Genomic DNA, 26,174 nt, shown 5'->3' on the forward strand with positions numbered 1-26,174 from the left:
GCCCAGAGAACAATTCTAATATATTTTTTCTTATTTTAGGCGCGGTGTTGGTGGCCTGCCCTCCTCCCGCCTCATGAAGTCCCGCGGCAGCGTTGCTCCCGGGGACGACAGCTCACTTCCCGACGAGTCGACGGTCGATGGGACCGGCGACGAGTCAGAAAAGTGACTAGCGTGAGTCACCCTCGGAATCGGATGGCTAGTGCTCCAGCTGTCCCCCCCTACAACATCATACCTGGACCCAACTAGTTAGTGTACACATTTCTGTATATGTGTGTGTGCGCTACAGTACATGTGCAGTCTTCTCTGCGCTAGGGAAATGATGGAGGGTCCACACTCAACACCTGTGGCCAAATTTCTTTCTTCCAACACGGACAAGAAATAACATCTGTATCTTTAACATTCAATTTATCCCCAAATTAAATGTTAATTGTACGGAAAAAGACAGAAACACTACCTAGTGACTTATATTTAATACCAGTTTTTTTTTATTAAAACGTGCCTTCAGCTTTTTTTTACCAATTTAAGTTACCATCATTTTTCCTTTTTTGTTGTTGTAAAAAGTTGATTAAATAACATTTGTTTAATTCGCTTTATAAAAAAATTCACTAGAAATTTACCGATTTCATCCTAATAATGGCTGGCAATCCTAAAATAAATTCTGCACCTCCTTCCGATCATTTTCCCCTGACCATGTGATAACTGCACGGGACACCTCTAGCACTAGCCAACCAATGTGACCACACCCCCACCAGGTGGGGTTAGGGGGGGGGGTGCCATCCAATATGGTACTACCACCACCCCCTAGTCCCACCGCCCCTCACATATTGTGATTACTTAAATATTACTTGGTCCAGTTATTTTTTATTTATATTATTAATTAATTTACTATTTTTATATTTTTCTGCGTACATTTATTTATATATTTGCTGAAAGATCCTCTTCTCTCTCTTGCAATGGAAGTTTTTGTTTCTAGATGCCATAATTTATCATTATGTTAAAACAAAATATCTTAAATTTTATGTAACTTTTTTTTATTACAAAAAGAAGAAACCCAGTTTACTTCAAAAAAGCCTTTTTAATGAATTTAAAGCATTTTATGAATTTTACCATTTCGTTACTTAACTTATTATTTATCAAAATTATTTAGATTTTATTGTTTTTTTTTATTATTATGATTCCAAGATAAACCTGAAAAATGCCAGTTAAAAAAATTGATGATAGAAATGCTGCGTGTGTTATAATATTATGATCAAATAATGTAAAAAATCCATCAGTTTGAAATTTTTGTACTGAAAATTTTGTATATTTGTACTTCTTGTGTACTTTACTTTCCTGCTAAGTTTGTACTATAAGGGTACTTTTATTTCAAATTTTGTACTGCAATAATTCAGACATTTTTTACTATACTTTTATACTTTGATACAGTTTTTGATACAAATTATTTTTGTAATTTTTCCGGTGAAAAAGATCATTTTTTTCCATTTAAAAAAAAGTATTTTTCTCTACAACATTTAAGCAGTTTATATGTTTTAAAGCCGTGTACCTAAACAGACAGGGGGAAACAAAAAATTGTGTAGAAATTCTGCGCATTTTTTGTTAAAAATATTTTCCTGCAAGTACACGTGCCGCGTAGTTTTTTTTATGAGGTCTGTCAGAAATATGATTTATTATTATTATTATGAATTATTATTATTTTATTATTATGAGTAAATCTTGTGCATGGTGTCACCTAGAAAATAATCTGTGTACAGTTTTTTATATTATGATACAATAGATTCAATAAATTATCATAACTTTAGCTTTAATTTATTTGAAAATTTTGTCACCTTAAACAACATCCATATCAGCGAAGCTCCAAAAACCAGACTGAAGGAAAAACGAACATGTATACTGTTGTGTTCAAACACCTTATTGTCCTAAAATTCATTGTTTCGAAAAAGTGTATAGATTACCATGCTTTAAACGAAACTGAAGACTTATTTATTTAGAGTTGCAACTCTTTCTAAATAATGCCTAAATAAAGGAATCATGATTTGTTTGAAATAATTAAGGTAAGTGCCACCCATAACAGACATGCGTACCAAGTCAAATTATAGAAAAGCTTTGCTTTCAATACCTAGAGCATTTTCGTAAAGGAAAGTCTGTAAACTGTGTACAGTCCTTGTACAATCAATATAAAAAAAAGAGAATTTTTGCTTTGACTAAGTGTCATTGAAATATAATTTAACTAGTTGCTGTGCTCCTAGCCTTTAGGTTAGAAAAATAGCTTGAAACCACCGCAAGATCTTTAAAAATCCTTCCCTGAAGAGAAAACATATTCGGACAAGTAATTATCAAGATCTCAAGCTTCAGACAATAATACGTTACTACTTTATATTATGTACTCGCAACCGTGGCTCAACACGTTGCTAGTCGTCGAAATTGTGATAGTATCGAATCTCGGCATAACTAAAGACGCTAAAAATATTTTCTACTGCTGCTATGTCAGGTGTGCGACATTATTAGTTAGAATAGGGGATATGCCTCAGCCAAAAACAGGCCCAATGCATAACAATGCTGAGTTAAGACGAAGGTCGTGCAATCAAAGAGTTTGTTGTCTGTTACTTAATCTAATTAAATTATTTTGTTGATGTCTAATGATTTTTTAGGTGGCAATATCTCCCAAAAAGGTTATCGTAACCCCCCCCCAAAAAAAAAAAATCTATTAATAGCCTAAAACCCTCCCTCTGGACCCATGAAACTTTCCTTAAAATTGTGGACCAATCAGCCCTGCATCTGAAGAGATCTTAGCAGACAGACATACATCATGATACTTAAATTGGATTTATACTTAAAAATACAATGATTTTAAAAAATTTATTTTAAAAACTTTGGCACAATATTATCAAAATCCAATGAGGGAACTGACAATTGCAGATAATTTGAAGGTGTTAATGAAAGAATATTCATAATCCATTGCCCTATCCATAAATATTATGCTTTGTTCCTATAAGCACTAAAATTCTTCTTTTACCTCAAAACTTTCAGCTTTAATGTCCTCAAAACTTTTATCTATTTCTTCTTTGACGAATATAATCTCATTTTCATTATTAATTTCACTGGTAGTCGTTTGAATATGTCCAACTACTATATTATCACTAACATTAGCTGCTTTTAAACATTTCTTTTCATCCTCTTCAAAAGAAACCTCACAAGCAACAAAATTATCTTCAGTAACAGTTTCAACATTGACGGCCCTATCATCGGGATGAAAACTTTTAATGTGTTGTGATAAGTTTGAGCTTGATCTGAAAGCTTTGTGGCACATCTTACACGGATATGGTCTCTCCCCTGTGTGGGTTCTCATATGACCTAAATGTTATGAAAATAGGAATAGGTAAATCAATTTAAAAGTAACATGATTTCCGTGTATTTAGCTTAAAATCCTGCTAACCGCTCCTATTTAATAAATAATTTTAACTTTTTAGTTTTCTTTTCAAAACTAAAATTGAAGTAGCCGCAAATAAGAAGATATTTTGATAATTTCTTTCAATTTTTGAAAAGAAACCATAAAAAAAAACAAGTTAAGGATATGACAGCTTGTAAGACAAAAGACAGAGGTTGTAGTAGATCACAATCTTTTACAAAAGAAGAAAATTCTATTTTCTAAATTTAAGGTCAGTCCATCCGTAACAGCTAGTTCTTGTCGCTAAATAAGGCATGTTAGAATTGTCCAATCAATTTCAACCTTCAACAAGTGTTAAAGACGCCAAGGTGGAAAAATTTTAGAAGTATATTTGCAAGTAATATAAGTTTAATTTTATTCCAATTTTCATTCCTAGAAGTGCATGACTGTGTCCAAACGCGCGGCCACATTCTTCACATGTATAGGCTTTCACACCAGAATGGACTAGGCTGTGTGTACGCAGTGCTGTACTGTTGGTAAAAGATTTCTGACAGACATCACAAGAGTATGGCCTTTCACCTGTATGCAACCGTTTGTGCACAGTTAGGCCGCTACTATTTGTGTATGTTTTATCACACATGTCACAGGAGAATGACGACCTTTCACCGAGGTGGGTTTTCTTGTGCTTATTCATCTGACTGCTGTCGGAAAATGACTTGCCGCAAAAGTCACATTCATATGGTTTTTCCCCAGAATGCAACCGTTTGTGCACAGTTAAAACATGACTTTGTGCAAATTGTTTCCCACATTCCCCACAGGAATACGGTTTTTCACCTGTGTGCACTCTTTTGTGTACTATTAGATGACTGTTTCTAGAATAAGATTTGCTGCAAATATCACAAGAATATGGTTTTTCTCCACTGTGTATCCGTGTGTGTCGAATGAGGTCACAATTCTTTAGAAATACTTTTTCACACAGGGTGCATTGAAAACTTTTTAGCACTTTTGACTTTTGTTCCTTGATAACTTGATGATTTTGTTGTTTAATTTGCCTATTAGGTAAACTGTCTTCATTGTTTTCATTGTTATTGGAAGTCTTGATAATTTCCATTATGCTGATTATTTCTAGAACAAGAATAGATTTTTAAACGAAAAAGAAGAATGCTATCCTTTCGTGTAGAGACATACCTACAATTCTGAAACTCTAAAAAAAAATTTGAGAAATTATAATATGTCAAAGCTTAGGCGTATTTTCTCAAAGTGCCTGTTGACACACACACACACACTTTTTAAACGATTTTTTTTTAACAGAGGAGGGGGTAGTTTTAAGTTTATTTGTTTATTATTTTTGGGCAGGTCAGGTTAGGTTATTCAAAGTGTACGTACAATGTACATAAGAAGAGTTTGAACTTTTAGGGAAAGCTCCAAAAAATAAATTCGACCAAATCAATAAAACGACGATTAGACTGAAATTCAAATTAAGGCATCCGAGTTCTAGCTTAAACGTGTAACTGTCCGCTATGTCAGATTAGTTAAAATAGTCCATTCATGATTTTCACTACTTATGGATGTTATCATCCTTGTGTATGTAACACTTGGCTATCACTAATGTTTTCACATACCTATATTTTTCTAATTAAAGAGATGATTTCTGTTACATTTTTAAATCTGAAAATATAAGTTAAATATTGAACGAGAACATTGTGAAATTAGATGGGTAATATTAAAGCTGTATGTACCTGATACAGTTTTATTTAAAGGTTGCGTTTGGTTGTACATTTAAAAAGCATAGCTTAGTGTTTATCCCGTTATCGGGAAAAAACATGATATTTCAGAAGAAACTGTAATTTTTAACTAGTGAAAAAAGTTGAGGAAAATAGTTTACTGCTATTAAAAAATAGTATTATACTGAATCATTATTGATAATTCAATTATTTATACAAAACAGAAAGCAGGATAGGAGGGAGGGGGATGGGTTCAAAAGTGGAATGAAAAAAAAGAACCAAACAAAACTAAGGTAGAAATGCCCAAATTACAATCGTTGGTACTTCATGCTACGAGTTGTAAAACTTTTTAGGGTGTCACTAATCACCCCAAGTTTTGGTAACTTTCAAAAAAAAACGGCGGCGGGAACGCCGCTCCCGCCGTTTTCAGCCGCCGCCACCAATTTTGTTTTGCATTTCTCGCCGAATCGTTCAAGCAGTTAGAGAGATTTTTCAGTTAAAACAGAAAGAAATCATAATGCTTTTATATAATGGTTAATCAACATAAATAGATCTTTAATAAATTATATGACTTGCTTTGTAATTTCAACTGTTTGTTCCATAAAGCTCTCCTCATAACTTTGCTCAAATTTAATTTCTTGTTTTATATTCTCACTATTTTCTATCATTTCAACTTGAATCGGTGGACAATTTTCTAGATTTTCAACTTTAGGTTTTATTTCAGGTTTTACATCTTCATTTTCAATAATTATAATATTTGTTGCTTTCACGTCTTTAACATCTTCTCCTTCTATATCATCTGTATCATTTTGTTCATCAGCATCTGAATTTTCCTCTAAGCTATTTTTAAAATGCTTCTTTAACATGTGTTTTTTAAGTTGAGACTTTACAACAAAACTTTTCTTACATTTATTGCAAGGAAAACATTTATCTCCTGTGTGAAGTAACACATGGCGAGATAAGGTTCCTTTTGTTGCAAATTTCTTGTTACATATGTCACAGGAAAAATCTTTAGCACCTGTATGAGTTACCTTGTGGTTTTGTAAGGTACTATTACATGAAAAACTTTTATCACAAATTTCACATTTAAACGGCCTTTCTCCTGTGTGCACTCTCATGTGTCTAGTTAAAATATGATTGCTATAAAATCTTTTTTCACAAATATCACATTGGAATGGCAACTCATTTGTATGCCCCATTTTGTGGAAGTCTAAACTGTTTTTGTGAACAAATTTCATTTCACACAAGTCACAAGAAAATTCTGGCTCTCCCAAATGAATCTTGAGATGGTTGTTGAGGTGTGTCTGATTCCAAAATGCCTTTTCACAAATATTACATTGAAATGATTTCTCGCCTCTTGAATGAATTTTCTTGTGTCTTAGTAAATATTTATTGGTTGAAAATTCCTTGTTACAAACATCACAAACAAATTCTCTGATATCAGAATGACTTGGTAAGTGATGATTTAGTGAACTTTTTGTAGTAAATTTTTTATTACAAAGCTCACATGAAAATAGAGTTTCAGGGTTGTGTATTGATCTTGTGTGTGTATCTAGTGAACTCTTATAAGGAAAATAATTATCACATTTGTCACATTTAAATGGTTTTTCTCCGGTATGTGTTCTGATGTGATTTTTTAACTTATCTTTTTTAGGAAATAATTTTCCACAAAATATACAATCAAAGTTGTTTTTCTTTCCTGGATTTTCTTGGATTTCTTTTACATCATGTAAGAATTCCCCGTTTTCTCCTTCCATTCTGATTTAGTTTAATCTGAAATATAAATAGTAAGAAATTTATTTCTAAAGCTTCAAAATTAGAAGACTACTTCACCATTTGAGTTCTACAATTTAAGGAAGCTTCACATAGGTCTCAAATAAGTTTAAGGCTATTATATTTAAAGATTAAAGCTTGGGTTGGGTATTAAATTATGTACATTCAGTACATTCCAAATGCTAGGGGCGCAGCCACTAGCCTGAAATGTAAAGGTAGGAAGGTTTTTTTTAATCCTAGAGGCTAGGGGCAAAGCAGCTTGTCTATATAATAAAATAGTAATGTTTTTGTTTTTTTAAGCAAAATATATACCTATATACAGTGTGTGTTTTTTTATGAGAACTTTTTTGAAAGCAATTTTACCCCACTTATAGTAATCAGAATTTAATAATTAACGGCTTATTTTCTTCGTTTTTTATAACCATTTAAAGAACATCAAAAAAATATTTCAGTTTTTATTAAAAAAGTACAGAAAATAAAAAATTCAAAACCTGGGTGTCAACATCTAAAAATAATTTAGGTGCATTTTTTCTCATGCTCAAATCTTCTACCTTTAGCAAGAATGGCTGCAAAACGCTTCAAAGTTGAGATACACAGTTACAAATTGATACAGATATTTTTTGGAACATGAACTAGAAAATATCAAAGTTTGAAGACCATATCTCAACCAGGGAGGGAGTACTGTCCCCACAAAGTGGACTACTGAAAATTAAATTTTTTTCTTGCAAAGGTTAGAAGATTTGAGCTTAAGAAAAATGCGCTAAAACCTTTTTTAGATGTTGACACCTAAGTTTTGAATTTTTGATTTTACTATACTTTTTAAATAAAAACTGAAATATTTTTTTTCATGTTTTATAAATGGTTATAAAAAACGAAGAAAATAAGCCGTTACTCATTAAATTCTGATAACTATGAGTGGGGTAAAACTGCTTTCAAAAAAGTTCTCATAAAAAAAAAACACACTGTATATCTCAAAATAGTTGATCCGATAGAGTTATAATTTAAAGACCTCATGTATATCTTAGGGCCGGTTTTAAGCTATTTTCCACTCAAATATAGAGCTTCTAGAGTATAGAGGCACTGCGGCCTAAAAAAAAAAAAAGTTTTGTAACAAAATAAACATAATATATCAATATTAAACAATAACAATACAAAATAAACTAAAACAATTGTTTATTTGTAATAGAAGAATATTGTCTGCTTGTTGAGTTTCCGATAAAAAAGACGTATTTTCTCTGTATAAAATTACAGATATGTAACATGAATATATGTTGGTTCCTTGAATCCTTATTATCTATTTTGGTTAACAAAAGAAGTTTTAAAATGATTTAATTAGATGAAGAGAGTTTAATTTTGGCTGTTTAATTAACCACTAAAGAATTATATTGTATATATTATAGGGGGAAATATGTCAATAAAGTATTTAGCCACAACTAGAGGGGACATAAATGTCGTCTTTAGGTTAAATATTGTAAAATATGTTATAATATTATTTTTTTATCTGAAGTTTAAGATCTTGGAAAATACAGATCCGAACTGGTTATAATTTTCACAGAAGCTTTATAAATGTCTTGGGATGTTTTAAGGTTATTATTCTGACCCCTCTCTAACTCCCGCTTTTTTAACTGTCTGTCTGATTCTACATTAAATTTCCTTAGAGAAAGTTTTTTTTTCTTTGCGGTTATAGAAGATAGATTGCTGAATTTTTATGTTAAGATCTACTCTATAAATTTGTCTGTCTGTATGTAAACAAAACCCAACAAAAGATTATTGCCATCCTTGTATAAATATTTATTGTATATATATTAACATTATTTAATTTTAGTTTAAGGATTCCCTTTCAAATAAATTGTTCTTGTTTATTTTTAAATATATATGTATATTATAGTAGCTTTGCCCCTAGCCTCTAGGGGATTCGCCCTAAAAGGTAAATGAAAGTCCCCCTCCTATATAGAACCATTCGTTTGGTCATTTGGTTTTGAAAAAAAATATTTTTTTTGGGTGGGGGGTATTCTTTTGGGAGGAGGTGTTGGTGTCCCACCATCAAGATGGCCTAAAACCACAACAGGACCAGAAGGTATATTCCCTAAAGAGTAGAACCAAATCAGATCAGCGGTTACCGAGATCTTAAGCTTCAGACAGACGGGCAGAAAGAAAGACAGACATCGTTCTTTGTAATAAAGATTAATTGTTATTAAATGGTTTATTCTATATGAGCATTTGTGACTCAAGAAGGAAATTAAACGCTGTAAATTTTATATTTAATGATGAAAAATGCAAACAGCTGGTTTTTGATAAATTTTATTTAAAACCTTTTAAAACAATTAATAAAATAACAAGATGATTTACTTAATCTAATGAAACATAAATTTTATGAAATAAACTAAAAATGGCGGTTTCCCTAAAAGTGCCCAACGTCGAGCACTGAACCACTTCCTCCAATTTCGACATAAATGAAAAATATAGGATGGGGGGGGGGGGGAGTATAATTTTCCGTATGTTTGTGTTTTAATTTATTTCTTTATTATATAGATAGTAGTGTGGTATTCGGCAACCGTGAGCCATGCCTATGGCACCCCTGATCTAGGGTTCGGTGGAGGGTCAATGGCCCTCCCCCGAGTCCTGGGGAAGGGGTCTGACGACCCCCTCCCTATGCTTAAAATTAATGATTGAATCTGTCATGTTTATTATGGTTAACTGTATTCTTAATTCTCCCCCACCCTTTTCAGGGATGGGGGATCATTATTGCCCAAACTGACCACTGTATATGTATTATAATGCTTTTATGTTATGATTATTTATTCCTATCCATGTAGTTATTGTTTGTTGTATATAGCTTTAGTATCCTTTAAACCTTCAATAAAGTGACAACTGAAATAGATGTTGATTATTATCTAGTGAATGCTAGAGAAGCGTAGCTTCTCTATAGTAAGGTGTCCACGTCTGTCACACTGCCGTAATCTAATTGAACTCCGGTGTCTGCCATTTATCCTCGGCGGATACCACAACTTTTGGTGACAGCTGTGTGAGATTACGGCGAACCACAAGTGTAGAGCAGACGCGCATCTGAGGCTAAGGTACTCCCAGCAGTGAAACTGGCAAAACTGACGCAAGCAACCTGAATTACCCACCCTGGACAGCAAAGTTTAACTCTGCATCCGGCAGTTGTGGAAGCGAGACAGCGAAATTTGACGAAGAACCGCGAGCAGCGCCGATATCTAACGGAGAATTGAGCGCTCAAAGGGCTGAAACAGGCCTGCGGACCGGCTGAAACAAGCCAAATAAGTGTAAACGGCTGAAAATAGGCCAACTTACTGCAAGAAACAGCAGGATCCGAACCAGTGGCGCTAGCAGGACGGGACATTCCCTGCCGCCATCAGCCGGATTTGGATCAGCGGCGCTAGCAGGACGGGACATTCCCTGCCGCCGATAGGCTGAAACATGCCACATAGCTGCAAGCTGCGAGCCAATATACGAGTGTAGTGCACCAGAACAGAGAAAAACTACGTCAACTCCAAGTATCCTGAGAGGCTACAACGCAGCCACCCATCTAGAAAAACAGATATTATGTCACATTGCAGGGATTACCACCCTGGTGTGATGGCTAAACAATAGATTTATGAGCAAAGCTTGGCAAACAAATTGTTGTGTTGTGATAAATCTAAAAATAGAACAGGCTTGGATTTATTGTGTATTGTGATAACAGCTAAAAATAGAACAGGGTTAGTAAACAAATCTGTTATGCAATTGTGATAAGGACAAAAATAGAAGCTAGATGTAATATAATAAAGACCCTGATATACAATCAAATCACCTCAAACCTCCAGCACAACAACAATACCCCCCTTATTCCAAGGGAAAGGGAGGAGCCCCTCTCCATTGAAGGCAAATACAATCAGGGTGATATAATAGATAAGCCTAGGATTAAGAAGAAAAGGCACTATTACACCAGCACACAGTTACCCCCCCTCCCTCACAGGGGGAACGGACGGAGTTACCCCCGTCCCCTCACGCGCTTCCCCCTTCCTACCCACACTAGACTAAGTCCGTCTGTAGTGTGGGGCTAGCGACCGGGAACACAGAGCGCCATTCACGGGTAGCGCAACAGAGTGCGGAAAATATCATAAATTCAACGGACAAAGCGGACCAATGAGAGAGCGAGTTGAGGGATAAGTGCGCGTTTTCCCCGTGTGCGCGGATTTGACGGTGCGTACGCGCGTTGCAAGGACAGGAGATTTCACGCACACACACACACACACACACACCGGAGCGGAGCTACTCCATAGCATTTAACAGGGGTATTTTTAGCAAATAAAGAATTACAAGCTTCTCTCCTTCTAGCTCTAGTGTGATAAAGGAAAACCCAATCAGTTCCTGACAGCAGTTCAGACCCTCAACATCTATCTACCTCTACCAGCCTACCCTACAACCTCAGCACCTAACTAGTGATAAGTACAGCTAAGTTATACCTTTGCCACTAAACTACCAACCTAGTGAAACAAACAGTGTTGGCTGTTAGGCTAGAAAGCCTCAAGTGACAAACCATTCATTTTTAGTACTGTATAACTTTGTGCCCCGCCGTTGAACCGTTGACCCGATGGACCAGCCGCAAGCCCCAGGAGGTGATCAAGCCCCAGGATGGCTCCAGGATGACCCTCAGCCGGCCCCAGCCGAGTACCGCAAACTGATGCTGAGCAATCTGCCGGAGTATAGAGGGCCGCCCAAGCAATCCTGGTCGTCACATATCCGCAGACTCGAGATGTCATGGGCGGCTTACCGCGTGCCACCTCATGATTCCCTCAACCGCCGCAACGCCCTCCTACTGGCACTGGTAGGGCAAGCGGCGGAAATGGCGTCCCATCTGTTTGGCGAGGCAGGCCAAGCCTTGACCTACGAGCAGGTCAAGGCCGAGTGTGAAATGCTATTTCGTCCTGCTTTTGAATCCCAAACGCTTAAACAAGCGTTTAGGGATTACAAGCAACACTCGACAGAACCGATACAGGCGTACATATCCACTAAATGTGCCCTGTATCGGGACGCCTACAGCCATGAGGATCTTGAGTTGTTGGTGGACGAATTAAATCGTGGAATTCGTAACGCCAATGTAAAACGCATCATGATGGGACATGAAATTACGAGTGTACCTGAGTACACTCGTAAGGCCATGTTTACCGTCACCATGATCACAAAGCAACTGAAAGAAGGTGTGTGCCTAGTGGACTCTACCGACGGGCTGACTGGATCCGCCAGCATCCAGTTGCCCCAGTATGATGATTCGGAGCCAATGGAGATTGGCGCCTTGGCTCCGGGTCTCCACCAGATGGGGAAGGTCGCTCCAGATGACAAGGTTCCAGGTCGCTGCTTCCGCTGCCAGGGGAGAGGCCACCGAGCTCGAGACTGCCCGACGCCTGTGGAAGTTAGCCTAGAGGAGAGACGCACCCAGCCACGCCGTGACCGTTCTGCCAAGTGCGAGCGTTGCCACTATGACGGTCACACGGTGGCCGATTGTAGAGCTGACTGGGCCCAGGTAGCCAGCCGCAGGCGCACCGCCGATAAGGGCGCCCCTCCAGGGAAGCCCAGCAGAGTGGCCCACATGGAAGGGAGCGCGCCCCCAGCACCACCGTAGCAAGCAGCCGCCCCCAAAGCTGCGGACTGAGCCGATGGAATGCCGCAGTTTGGGACTGTCCCAGCTAGGATCAACGTACTGGGCGGCGCGGCTGAACCCAACCGGGTTGGCCTAGGCTTTAGCCTCAACCACCTGGGGCCAGAGCTGATACAACCCAACAACATCGCCGAGCCAGAGATTCTGAGGCCCCAGCCTTTTAGCCTCAACATGATGGAACCTGCCCGACTGAGCCTACCCAGCAAGAGTGGAGGGGCGCTACCCAGCGTCCCTGAGACGGTGTACGGGGAGGCCCTGGCGGCCGCTGAACGAGAGAGGCAGGAGGCGCTAGCCAGCGCCTCAGTATCAATGTATGGGACGCCACCCGGCGTCGCCACCTGGGATGACGGGGGGGTGCTATCCAGCGCCTCCCACCTGGTGCCTGGGGCGACAACCGTCGCCGCCACCGAGATACCTGGATCCTGGAACGAGCCAGCCTCCAACCTGATGTCTGGGGCGACAACCGTCGCCGCCACCGAGATACCTGGATCCTGGAACGAGCCAGCCTCCAACCTGATGTCTGGGGCGACAACCGTCGCCGCCACCGAGAGACCTGAGTCCTGGAACGAGCCAGCAGTCCCAGAGGAAGGGGTGACACCCGTCACCCCCAGTCAGCCAGCGCCACCAGCCTGCAGGGAGAGCCCAGCTACATGCCATCCAGAGCCCCCTGCCAGCCGAAGGAACCCAGCTGCTCAACACCAGGATAAGTTGAATTTGTTAAATGTGTTGTATCCAAGCCATTGTAAAACCCCAGCCTTGCCTGTGCCCCCTGCACCAGAGGCTGGGGAGATTGAAATTTGGGAAAATAAGGACTTGCCTGTGCCACATGCACCTGAGTTCCTAGGGCAGGGGAGGGAAGTGAGTAAGGGCGAGCCTGTGCCACATGCACTTCAGCCCCATGCCACTGGGCATGCCTTGGACAAGGGAAGGGAGCACTTGGGGCTAGGGGAGCCGACACCCAGGCAAGTGCCAGTCGCTTGCCAGTCTGTCATTGGGGAGGGTATCGGGGTGTCCCGGCCGCACAAAGATAACGCTCAATGGAAACTTGTATCTAGCCAGGAGCAGCCCAGCCGTGTCCAGCCACAAGAAGCAGCCGTGACCAGAACTGAAGATCCCCAGCCGCGTGTGCGAGGTAGATGGTTGCCTGGAAGCCTCTCCCATTGGTGGATGGTCCTGTGGGGCCTCCTGCTGGCAGCCGTGTGGCCTACAACCAGCTACGTCCTGGTGGGATGGGACTGTGCCAACCCCACCCACGTCACATCCTACAATAAAGAAAAGATGTGTAACACGGAGCCCCTACACCAGGAGGTGCCCCTGGGCCATGAAGTGCACGTCCTGCAGCAAGTCAAGGTGAGGGAAACAACCGGGTACAGTTGCCAGCTCACCGTGTCCCAGTGGACATTCAGGTGTGGGGTATGGGGTCACCTCAAGGTGACCTCGGTCCCCACCCTCATGAGGCCAACCAAGATAGACCCAGAAGCGTGCCGAGACCTGGCCAGGAACCGAGTCTACACGCTGCCAGGCAAGACCCAGCCACTGACGTTCCAGCTGAACCATCCCCTGTTCTTCACCATCGACATGGTGGGCGCCCTCGTCAACAGCCCCGAGGGGGTGGGTTGTGAAGGGGAGGACGTCCACTTCGAGGGCCAGCTGTACCGCAATGAATTAGTGCTCCAGGAGCGACGGCTGCTGGTCAAGGAAGAGATCTACGTGGTAGAGGATGGACGGGTGGAGTCCCAATCTGACCACCTGACCCTGGAGTGTCCCCATTCTGAGCTGTCCTGCATCACTGGGGAAGCAACCTACGTGTGGGACCACCTGGGGAGAGATTGCCCCTTGAGGCTGATCCGCAGCCTCCAGCCCAGCCTAGTGATGGATGCATACCTGGTTGACCATCAGGCCCAGTTTTTCATCAACATGACCAACCCCACCTCGATTGTGAACTGCGACTTCGAGGCCCATGCCACCAACCATCCAGCGTTGTTCGTGGCAGCTGACCCAGCCGCGGCTGCGCTGCCCAGAGTGTCGGCCAGGGATGTTGACGTCCCCCTACAAGCCCAAATACATGCAGGTTATATTGGGTTTACCCTGGAAACGCGCATGAAAAGCACAGCAGCAGAAGAAGTAGCGGCCAACTGCTGGAAGCTCCAGCAACTAGACCCGGCCCACCCGGTGCGTGTCCAGGGGAGCACGTTCTCAGTACTGAGGGGAGACATCCTGCTGCAGCTGACCTGCCAACGCCATAAATACGTTGTCCACGAACACAAGGAGTGTTGGGACAAAGTGCCAGTAGAACCCACAGGATTTGTAGACGCTGTGACACGAGTATATAGTGAACACGCCACCAAGATTCCCTGCTCCTCCACCTACCCCCTGACTGTGCACGCGGAGGAAGGCTGGATAGAGTTAACCCCCGCTCCTAAGAAGAGGCCACCCCCGCTGGATACGCCTAAGCAATTGTTGACAGAGCCCTTAGATGACTTCAGTTCAGGGGGCTTGTATTCGCAGGCTGAGTTGAACGACTGGCAACAACTGCTGGCGTTCCCAGCATACAAGAGCGCCATGCTGACCGGCCTATCCTATGGCTCCTGCGTTCAGCAAGGCAGCTGTTCGGCCACAGGAGACCATGGGATAGTGTCCTACAACATTGACCGACTGGCGGAGGAAGGAGAGGCCGCCCTGGATGTCTGGGCTGGATTTAGGCAAGCTATCCACGAGTGGGGAGATGGCGCAGCCATACTGTGCTTGCTGTTGTTGATCCTCAAACTGCTGGGGGACCTAACCATCATTTCTCTGGCAGCAGCACAAGGAGGCGTGCGAGCAGCCCTGAATGCGATGTCACAAGTGTTCCTGTACCATCCAACTTTGTATAGGAAAGCTATGGCTAGAGCCAGGCTCACCCATGCCAAGTCCCGGGACTTTTCAGTAGACTGGGATGCCATTCCCATTGGCAGGGAAGCAGCCGAGGAGATGGTGTCTATGCAATCAGCTGATAGCGGGCATGACCGCCCAGGTAGGCCAGGACCGCACTCTGGCAGACCCCGCGGCCCCTCAGGAGGACAGGCCGCTGCCCAGACGATCAACCTGGCAGCCAGCGCCCCAGCCGCTGCCAACAACAACCAGCAGGCCCCACTGCTGACCGTTCCAGCAACAACTGTGCCACCAGCCAACCTGACACCTGCTGGCGCTGACCAACGTGTCCAACCCAAGCCAGCCTCTGCCTTCTATCCCACATTGGGAGCCCATCAACCCTGAGAAAACACTCACCACTAGGATTCCATTGAATCAGTATCGTTTGTATATATCTTAGCCCTAAGGAGCGGACCGAAGGCCTCAACCACTGTCGGAAGTCTGGTAGGGAAACCCTTTCCCAGCCTTCCGAGGGGAGAGTTGTGGTATTCGGCAACCGTGAGCCATGCCTATGGCACCCCTGATCTAGGGTTCGGTGGAGGGTCAATGGCCCTCCCCCGAGTCCTGGGGAAGGGGTCTGACGACCCCCTCCCTATGCTTAAAATTAATGATTGAATCTGTCATGTTTATTATGGTTAACTGTATTCTTAATTCTCCCCCACCCTTTTCAGGGATGGGGGATCATTATTGCCCAAACTGACCACTGTATATGTATTATAATGCTTTTATGTTATGATTATTTATTCCTATCCATGTAGTTATTGTTTGTTGTATATAGCTTTAGTATCCTTTAAACCTTCAATAAAGTGACAACTGAAATAGATGTTGATTATTATCTAGTGAATGCTAGAGAAGCGTAGCTTCTCTATAGTAAGGTGTCCACGTCTGTCACACTGCCGTAATCTAATTGAACTCCGGTGTCTGCCATTTATCCTCGGCGGATACCACAGTAGCCCCACGTGCAGGCAGGTATAGAAAAACAGGCCCCCGCCCACCCTATTTTCAATTTCAAAAATAAGGGTTTTGGGATTCCTGTGCTTGCTAGGAACTTTTAGGGAAAACACTGTAAAATTGTTTAAAACACATACAAATAAAACATCAAAAAATTATGCAAATTTTTTTTCAAATTGGAAAATATTCTCATAATTTTTTAGTATTTTTCTTAACAATTTCTATTTTCAGGTACCAAATTTGTTACCTAGATTGTAAACAATATTGTATCCTGTACTATTAATTTTAAAAACCGCATTATAGATGTACTGAATTTTAGTTTCCTAAAGTGTACCTAGCCTTCGCGTCTTATCTCAATATTTACTTATAGCCAAAAAAGCTTCAAACTTTCAAAAAAAAATCTAAATTTGAAAAATTAAAATTTTGAATGTATATTGTATATATTTGACCAGAGTAGCTTAAAATAGTTCGCAATATTTGGGTTATCTGCTGTACACATTTGGAAATTATTGAAGAAATAGACAATCCATTTTCAGCACATCGCATTATATAAAATGTAAAACATACAATTATAACTTCACCATTGACTAATTTTATGGTAATTTCACTGGTTCTATGTTGTAATCTGGACACCTAAACAAAATATAATAAATTTAATGTATTTTTCAACAGGGAACAAAATCTTATAAATCCTCATCATATAGATTTTTACTCTCTTTTATTTGTGATAAAGTTGTATATAAGTTGCAATAAAAAATTTTATATCCTCATATAAAAGTAACATGATGTTTGTCTGTGTTTACCGAAGGATCTCGCAAACCGATATGGTTCTCCCAAGAAAAATCACCCTTCAAAAATACCCCCACAAGAAGAAAATTTGACTAAAAAAAATTGGAAAATAGGAAATCGACTATAGAACCTGGAATATGATTTTAATCTAGTGAGATGCTTGAGTAGAAGATCTGTTGAAGCCCGGACAGAAACACACAACCATCCAACTATTACCAACAAGCAGCGGGTCAGGTTCAGAATCTAATAAAAAAAAACAAGGATGACAACATCCATAATTAGCGAAGCACAAAATAATCATGGATGAATTAAAGAGCATTTTTTAAAATCAGGAATGCAAATACATATATTGCAGGGAGAAAATCACCAAACCATTCTTACGTATTTTTTATCTTTTTTAGAATGACCATGACAGGCTGACAGACAAAGTAAATTACATACAGGATGCTCATTGGTTGTTCATTCATTCACAAAATATTTATCTGGAATAGCAGCTGGTTTAACCCCCTCCCTCCACAACTAAAGGCTAAAATAAAATAAAAAAGATGTTAAATGTTTCTGAGATCACAGGTTACACACATTTTGCTTATAGAGTAAAGACTTAAAGAGTAGCTACTCTACAAAAGTTGTTAACCTTCCATGTGTGTAGTTCATAGGCTATTTGTTTGTCCTCCATACTAGTAAACAGAGTCGTGTTGTGTTGATATAGTGAAAGCTTGTCATCCAGAGTTCCTGCAAATTAACAAAAAACAAGGATGACAACATCCATAAAAGCGAAGCTCTGATATGGTAGGACAAACGAACATTAAAACTTATAGAGTGTCAGAACTGAATAATCAGAATAAAAATGTATAACAAAAAACAAATTGTAAGTAAATTTGATGAAAAACTTTTTGATACAGGATAATGTTTAACGGCATACCTACATTTTTAGGACTTGATTATAGAGATGCTTCGCTTATAATATTGTACTTTGTTGTCCCAGGAATCAGTATAACAAAAATCAGATAAATCAGATAATTAAATCACATAAAAATTTGTTAAAAAAAATATAAAAAAAATCAACATGTTTAAAATGGACGAACGGACATTTTGGTAACGATTATAGGGTTGCTACGCTTTCTAAATTATACCTTACTACTACAGGGATCACCTTGCAAAGTTTGAAATCGATAGGACAATTCTAACATGCCTAAATTTATGAAAAAAGCTTTCCGTCACGGACGTACGGACTGACCCTAATTATAGTCGCTTTTAAAAATATTATTATTTAGATAGCGTAGGATCGCATCCTAAGGCTCTGCTGTAGAGATTATTGTGTCTATATATCTTTTTTACATACTTTTGTGGTAGGGTGAAGCGTTTCAACCCTACAACGCGAGTTCGATTCAAAAGAGCCCCTAGCCTTAAGGATTCTATCAATAAAGTACTACAAGTAGTTACTGTTTGAAAGATATATTTGAACTGAATACACATACAACAATTTAATAACTTATATACAAAACAGATTACAAATGGGTTAGGTAGAGAAGGGGTGTGGAGAAGATGGGGGGGAGCCCCATCCCGGTGAATAGTAGAGGGGTAGGCTCCGGTAGGGGGTAAGGTAGACGTCCCCCGGAAAAGGGTAGGTTACTGGAACATGGAGAGGGGAGGGGCAACTCCCTCCCGATATCAGCGGTGGATAAGTTGACCGCTTTCTCTGATGATCAAACAATGGCCAAAAATGGGCTGGCTAGAATTGTGATAAGCCGGGGATTAACGTCTGGGTGTTATTCGGTAGACACGGAGCATAGTATACTCTAAGAGAGGCCTATCCGTATGCCGACTACCACACTTTCACAAATCTTTGGTTTCTTTAGTCAGATTTTCAAAATTTTTGTAAATAATAATGAAAAATTTTTGCCAGTGAAATTATTTTCAAACGATTCTTCTGATTTTTTAGCAACCATAAGTTACTTTTTTGAGCTTCGCTACTTATGGAGGTTGTCAACCTTGTTATTTTTTTGTTAGTACCTGTTGACAAAGTAAGAACCAGAGAAATTGTATAAATTATAACTGAAACACCTCCTTTAGAATAAAATCCATCCTTATATAAAAGTAACAGGATCTCTGTCTGTTTCTCTGTGCTAAAGGATCTTCGTCACCGCTGAACCGATATGGTTCTTCTTTACAACGTAGTATCTCAAAGGTACTGGGAAAATTAACTATTTTTGGGGGAGGACATCATCACCCTTCCAGGAAAAACTGGGAAAAAATTTATTAAGGATATTTTCCTGATTGAAATAATAGCATCTTTTTTAGCTGGCTCCAGCTCATGTCACAAACATCATACCTGAACACAATATTTACTCTTATTTTGTAATACGTGGATATATTGATAGGGCAAAAATTTGCCGTCAATTTAGGTTGCCAATCTGGACCTCATTTATTGGTCATTTCGTTGATCCAGTAAGAGGGGAGGGGATGAATTGCAATTAAAGACGTAGAGAGTTTTTTTCTTTCTTTTCCTAACCCCTAAAGGAGGTCCTTACCCTGTAAATCAAATACTTACATTCATTTAATCCTACAGGACTACCCAGTACCCAATAAAGCCTAACTAAAATAATTTTTAAAAAACTAGACCACTTATCTTATTTTCAATTTATTTCAAATAAGATATTAGGATTTTTGGTCGATTAAGCACTTTGAGGGAAACTAATGATAAATATTTTACCCAACAGTAAATAACCAAAGTAACTACCTGTCCCATACAGAAACAGTACAGATGACCGTCAGGAAGTAGAAGGTGAAGGCCAGGGGCTGCGACACAGGGGAATATAGACTGATAAATTCCAGATCCTACAATTATACAATTTATCGTTTTTACGTCTAACAAGCAAGTTTGAAGTTCAATAGTAATGAACCTGAGATAGGTTCTTTAAAAAATAGCTATCACCAGCTAGAACCCACCTCCGTTCTTAGGTATGTCCACAGAAACGTAAATAAATACTATAAACTTTCGATATCATTTAATTGTTTGGTTCCATTGACAAAATCTATAACCCAAAGCAAGAAATGTGCAGTAGTGTTGGTTTGTATGACTTTATAGAAGCATTTGATTAATCAAAAAATGTAATTTTTATTCTGTTTTGATTTAAATGGCGAAACAGGTTTTAACAAGGATGACAACATCCATAAGTAGCGAAGCACAAAAAATCGTCGATTGGAATACGTACAGGTAGATTTAAAAGGTTTTTACTAAAATCAAGAATAGATTTATTGGATAAAATAAACATGAAACCTTGTTTTATTTTGCATGATGACGATGGTCAAAGTAAATTATATTAAAGATGCTCATAACAATGGGAAAAATTATTTTGATAGAGATATCCTATAAAAGTTTGAAAATTGCATCAAAATAAACAAAGATATGGGGAAATATGTAAAACATATAAAAATAGCCAAAAACCTGATAAAAAGGCAGTCTGGCCGTCATGGTTGTTTTATTAAAACGACAAAAAATTTAATTTTTAAATCTTTAACTTAAAAATTTGGAAAATCGGACCATATACACTGAAGATATGGAAAAAAGTGTTAAATATATAAAAATAGCATAAAACCGGCTAAAAAGGCAGTCTGGCCGTCATGGTTATTTTGTTTAAAAGACGGGAAATTTAATTTTGATATATATAACTGAAAAATTTTGAAAATCGGACTATAAACACTGAAGATATGGAGAAAAATGTTAAATATATAAAAAAAACAGCCTAAAACCTGCTAAAAAGGCAGTCTGGCCGTCATGGTTGTTTTCTTTAAAAGACGGAAAATTTAATTTTGATAACTATAACTGAAAAAATTTTGAAAATCGGACCATAAACACTGAAGATATGGAGAAAAATGTGAAAAATATAAAAATAGCCTAAAACCTGCTGAAAAGGCAGTCTGGCCTTCATGGTTGTTCCTTTAAACGACGGGAAATTTAATTTTGATATCTGTAACTGAAAAAATTTTGAAAATCGGACCATAAACACTGAAGATATGGAGAAAAATGTGAAAAATATAAAAATAGCCTAAAACCTGCTAAAAATCGGTCCGAACGCCAATGATGTTATATAGTCAATTGTGCTCCTTAATGATGGAAATGTTGTCAAAAAATTTCAGCATTCTATCTTTTATAGGAGCTGAGTAAATCCCATTTCCCCCATAGCGTTACGGACTGACGGACTGACTGACGGACGGACAAAGTGAATTATAGAGTAGCTTCGCTACTAAAAAGTAAATATGTATTTAACTACAGACATTAGTTATTTTTTTAGTAGGCTTAGGATAATTCCAAATCGTCACATGAATTTTCACTTAATCTTTACTTATTGATTCAAAGTTATACCTCAGTATGTAGAAGGAAAACAGTGACTGCTTGCCACGCGGCTAGTCCAGCTAGGAACCCATGACAGTATATACCAATACACCTAGACATTGTTATTATAAAGTATAAGCTGCTAGTCCAGCTAGGAACCCATGACAGTATATACCAATACATCTAGACATTGTTATTATAAAGTATAAGCTGCTAGTCCAGCTAGGAACCCATGACAGTATATACCAATACACCTAGACATTGTTATTATTTACTAAGTATATTTGCGATAACTTTTATTTAATGAAATCTTCCAATTTTTAACATGTACAAAACGGCCTGCTTAATTGCTTCAAGATCCATGTCAGATCTATATAGGAAATAAATGTCTATAAACGAGCTCAAGTTTTCCAAGGAATATTTGTTTAAAACTCATAGTGCTCCAATAATCCATAATAAACTCTCATTGCCCAGAACGATAAGACCCATTATTTTACTTTATTAAAAATAAATTCCTTCTTTTAATTTCATGTTGCTATTTACCTTATATCAATGTATTTAATTTCTAATCATAAAAAAGAAAATTTAGATTTATAATATAATAAGTTTAAGAAAACTCTGTTTTAAAAGAATTCGATTGTGGCGACACTTTGTGTGTTCAAATATTAAACTAAAATTGTAATCATCATAATTAACCCTTTGGTGATGGTAATGTAAAGAAAAAAATATAATTTAAAAAATCTTTTTAAAATCATTTAGATTATTAAATATTTACTTTCTTTTAGATAGTAATGCCGGGTGAGGAAAATAGATTTATTGAGAAATAGATATGCATATAGAAAACTAGCCAATAGGGAGATAATTATATCGAGCCAACTCTAGTAAAGTATAAGCTGCTAGTCCAGCTAAGATCCCATGACAGTATATACCAATACACCTAGACATTGTTATTATAAAGTATAAGCTGCTAGTCCAGCTAGGAACCCATGACAATATATACCAATGCACCTAGACATTGTTATTATAAAGTATAAGCTGCTAGTTCAGCTAGGAACCCATGACAGTATATACCAATACATCTAGACATTGTTATTATAAAGTATAAGCTGCTAGTCCAGCTAGGAACCCATGACAATATATACCAATACACCTAGACATTGTTATTATAAAGTATAAGTTGCTAGTCCAGCTTGGAACCCATGACAGTATATACCAACACATATACATAATCTAAATACAAAGTAGAATGATGTCTGTCTGTCTTTCCGCCAATTACTTCAGTAATCAATTTTTCTCTTTAGCTCTATGGAGGAAAACGTACAAATGGACAACGAAAATTACAGTGTAATTCTCTAAAATAAAGAAAAATTATTTGTATAACCTAAAATGTACCTAAACACTTTTTGGGTGGCTATAGCCACCCCCAGTGGAGTTTGATGTCTTCTTGCGGATGCGGGTAGGGAAGAAAATGTGGATATAGTTGATATCTTCTTTTTTGCTGTGGATGAAAATCTTCCCTTAAAAGTATAATGAATTATTAATGTGTTGATTTTAGGATTCAGTTACAAATTAAAATTTAATAAAAGTACCCAAAGTTTAAGAGCAATCGCCTCAGTTTAATGTGGTTATTTAACTTTGGGTACCAGTCCAATTTTCTGTCCAATAGCCCCTCCCTGTCTTTCAGTCCGTTTAAAACGCTAAAGGGAAGTGTAATTTTCACGGGTAATATTAAAGATATTCTGCTGATTTTTTGTGTGTGAAAATTCTCATCACAAAACTCACTTTGTCCTCAAATCCATCTATGATTTTTATTCTTCTCGATTTATGGATGTTGTCATCCTTGTTTCTTAACCAACCTGTTTTTCAGTGTAAAGTTTTGGAACAACTTGACTGGGTGGAAACTGGGGTTCTGAACGGATCATTGTCATACAAAAGAATGTATTTTTTCCAGTATGGATTCGAAATCGATTAACATCGACTGGATTATAACCAATTCTCAGCCTAGATATACTGAAAATCATGTTTACAGGCGATTTTCCACGAATAATATAATGAAAATAATCTTAATATTTTTCATTTTAATATCCGCGGAAAGCTCTCTATAATACGATGCTGTATATCACAAAATGTATATCTTCTTTTATATCATCTTAAAAATCCTTTTACGAGCCAAACGTGAAAGTGGAAACAATTTGGTTTTTTTTGTATGAAACCTAAAGGTGAAGGTGAAACAGATATCCGTCCTTCTTCATCACCTCCCACACTATACAGGTCATCTTCTAATCCTAAATTATCAAGGGTAAAAGGGTTAAATAGACTAAAATGTGTAATCCTTATATAAAAGTAACAGGATCACAGTCTGTCTATTTGTACATAAGGATCTTGCTAACTGCTGAACCAAAATGGTTCTCACTTACAGGATAGCTTCTCATAGGTACTGGAAAGGTTAGAACTATTTTTGGGTAGGGTAACACCACCCTCCCAAGAGAAAACGAAAGTAGAAAAAAATTAAAACTTTAACTAAATTTGGGAGGGGGGGGGAGTGCAGTCTACTCTCCCCCCCCCCCCCCTACAAGGCCATTTAATCTAGGTATAAGCTGTTTTTATGAAATAGATGGTACTAGTTTGCAAATATAATTTATTATGTATTTTTAAGTTATTCAACTTTATATCATATTGATCCATATTAATCCAGTATCGTATTTAGACAGTTGTTTTTATTTGTCTCTTAAGAACCTGCTGACTACTTTAGGGAAGCTTTACACAAGCCCCAGGATGATTTCGGCCTATTTATTTTAAAATTTAGGTATTTAGCTGGTTTTAGGCTATTTTTTACCTTCCAGGGCAGCAGTAAGGTAGGTATCAAGAATAAGTTCTGAATCTTTTCCCCGTCTTTTTCTTCTCTTCTTTGTTATCCTCTTTTTATCCTTGTTCACTGGTCTTTCAATCTAAATAAACAATGGCGATAACATCAGGGAGGGAGGGGACATTGTGTAGTTTATTACACTAGTCCTCAAGGTTTTTAATAATGTTTCCTTATTCGTTGAATTAACAACCTTGGAGACTTTTATTAAATTTTGATTGGTTGGTTTGTTAGTTTAGTGTCCAAGCGTTTCATTCACTATTTGTAATCTACAGAAGGGGTAACTTTGTGTATTATCATTTTGGGGATTTGCATCAATTTATGGGAAATTGTCTTATCCCTTTAGATCCCTGCGATATAACATCTATAAAAAGCAAAGCATAAATAATTGTAAATGGACAAACTCTAGTTATTTAGCAGCTTTGTGGCTAATAGTTTTTTTAAAATCAACTAATCAAGTTTTTAAAAAAATTACCTCATTTACAATTTCAGCACCTCTTTTAATATCCTCCTTTTCTTCATTACTCTAAAAGAATAGGTATTAATTTCGTGTTTTTTATTATTACATTCATGGAAAATTGTCTGTGATACGATGCTTTACAAGGTATTAAAATTTTCAAAATTGAAAAAAAGTTCCTAAGATGTAATATAAAGTAGTAAGGTTTTTTTTGTCAGAAACTAAAGACTTCAAAAATTGTTGGTCCGAATGGGATGAAATTTACAGGGAAGCTTTTGTATGGGATGGGTTATAAAAAAACATAAACCATCTCAAACCATACAAAATTAAAATAGCCTAAAACTATCCCGCAACATATCTTTGGCTTCACTAAAAATGAAAAGTCAATCGGTTCAGTGGTTATTAAAATATTAAGCTACAGACAAAAGTTCTTCACTACTTCATAATAGGATGAGGGTTACTGCCATTTCTACCACTAGCAGTTTTATTATAAGGCGTAAAAATGACAAAACAATTCACTCACTTGATATCCATAATTGATATCACCCCTGTCCACACTCAATCTCTCGACGGAGCCATTTTTTCTGCTTTTTATCTCTCCCTCTTTTCTCCGTTGCTTCCTCTCTTCCTTGTCAGAATAAAGGCTGGGCCTAAATATCAAAATTTAGTTAAAAATATGGAAAATAAACACTAATGGTATGTGATCATGATAACGCAATTAGTACCTCAAAGTAACCCCATGCCTTATTTTAAAGATTAATTGAAAATAATGAGAGGTTCTTTATGACTAACCCTGCGGGGACTATACATATTTTGCCCAAACCTTAGGCATTAGGCCATATAATGTAACAAATATGACCTAAACATTGATTTTGAATAATATTATACCTGTGACTTACAGATTCCTTCATACTGACCCTTGCACCAGCGCCTGACCTTGAATGAAACTATACCTGGGACTTACAGAATCCCTCATGCTGACCCTTGCACTAGCTCCTGACCTTGAATGAAACTCTACCTGGGACTTACGGAATCCCTCATACTGACCCTTGGGCTAGCTCCTGACCCTTCAACTGAATCTCTTTCCAACTCTTGGCCTCGCGGACTGTTGCAATAATTTGTAACAAAAACAAAGACGAAGAAAGTCCCTCAAAAACAATTCTGACGTCATACAATGAGGGATTAGGAGAGGAGGAGTGGGAGAGAAAACCCCTACAAAAGAGATGGATAATTCCTCATTTTTATGACGTTACATGCTGACTTTTTGAGAGACTTTCTTCTTCCAAAAAAACACAACCAATACATGAGTTATACATACATTAGT

At 38.3% G+C, this 26,174-nt stretch overlaps 3 protein-coding genes and 1 long non-coding RNA gene across 10 annotated transcripts in view; 1 reads left to right on the forward strand and 3 right to left on the reverse strand.

Annotated features, from left to right (window-relative positions):
* Positions 1-1,798, forward strand: part of zip (myosin heavy chain 10) — a 206,062-nt gene extending 204,264 nt beyond the window's left edge. For all 7 annotated transcript variants that reach the window (XM_080170331.1, XM_080170330.1, XM_080170327.1 and 4 more), the window contains one exon: positions 40-1,798. Coding sequence is in view for 5 of the 7 variants with exons in the window: in XM_080170327.1 (XP_080026453.1) it covers positions 40-166 (127 nt within the window). In the remaining 2 variants the exon portion in view is untranslated. The remainder of the gene's footprint in view (positions 1-39) is intronic.
* A 3,373-nt stretch (positions 1,799-5,171) lies between these two features.
* LOC145326891 (uncharacterized) lies at positions 5,172-6,878 on the reverse strand. Its single transcript, XM_080170332.1, has one exon. The coding sequence runs from the start codon at positions 6,864-6,866 to the stop codon at positions 5,673-5,675; it is 1,194 nt and encodes a 397-aa protein (XP_080026458.1). The 5' UTR covers positions 6,867-6,878; the 3' UTR covers positions 5,172-5,672.
* Positions 6,879-16,878: 10,000 nt separating this feature from the next.
* LOC145325561 (uncharacterized) lies at positions 16,879-19,286 on the reverse strand. Its single transcript, XR_013881515.1, has 4 exons — positions 19,208-19,286; positions 17,829-17,926; positions 17,325-17,437; positions 16,879-17,038 (listed from the first exon to the last, which is right to left on the reverse strand). It is a non-coding gene; the product is annotated as an uncharacterized LOC145325561 (long non-coding RNA).
* Positions 19,287-19,453: 167 nt separating this feature from the next.
* Positions 19,454-25,952, reverse strand: LOC145326602 (transmembrane protein 237). The gene is made up of 10 exons (XM_080169973.1): positions 25,869-25,952; positions 25,374-25,500; positions 24,869-24,919; positions 24,367-24,478; positions 23,744-23,815; positions 23,387-23,439; positions 22,923-23,047; positions 21,561-21,642; positions 19,935-20,032; positions 19,454-19,526 (listed from the first exon to the last, which is right to left on the reverse strand). Exons 1-10 carry the CDS (start codon positions 25,889-25,891, stop codon positions 19,454-19,456), a joined length of 816 nt encoding a protein of 271 aa, XP_080026099.1. The 5' UTR covers positions 25,892-25,952.
* Positions 25,953-26,174: the final 222 nt, after the last annotated feature.

This window comes from Acartia tonsa, chromosome 8 (genome assembly GCF_053477335.1).
Source record: "Acartia tonsa isolate MP-2025a chromosome 8, ASM5347733v1, whole genome shotgun sequence".
NCBI classification, from domain to species: Eukaryota; Metazoa; Arthropoda; class Copepoda; order Calanoida; family Acartiidae; genus Acartia; species Acartia tonsa.

What these genes read in the sequence shown, in the direction of transcription:
- LOC145326602 (XM_080169973.1), bottom strand. Translation starts at nt 25,891, where the DNA reads ATGAGGGATTCCGTAAGTCCCAG. An exon ending in ATATCAATTATGGATATCAA is followed by an intron (nt 24,920 to 25,373) that starts GTGAGTGAATTG and finishes CTATTCTTTTAG; the next exon opens with AGTAATGAAGAAAAGGAGGA. An exon ending in AACTTTACACTGAAAAACAG is followed by an intron (nt 23,048 to 23,386) that starts GTTGGTTAAGAA and finishes TATACTTTTAAG; the next exon opens with GGAAGATTTTCATCCACAGC.
- LOC145326891 (XM_080170332.1), bottom strand. Translation starts at nt 6,866, where the DNA reads ATGGAAGGAGAAAACGGGGAATTCTTACATGATGTAAAAGAAATCCAA.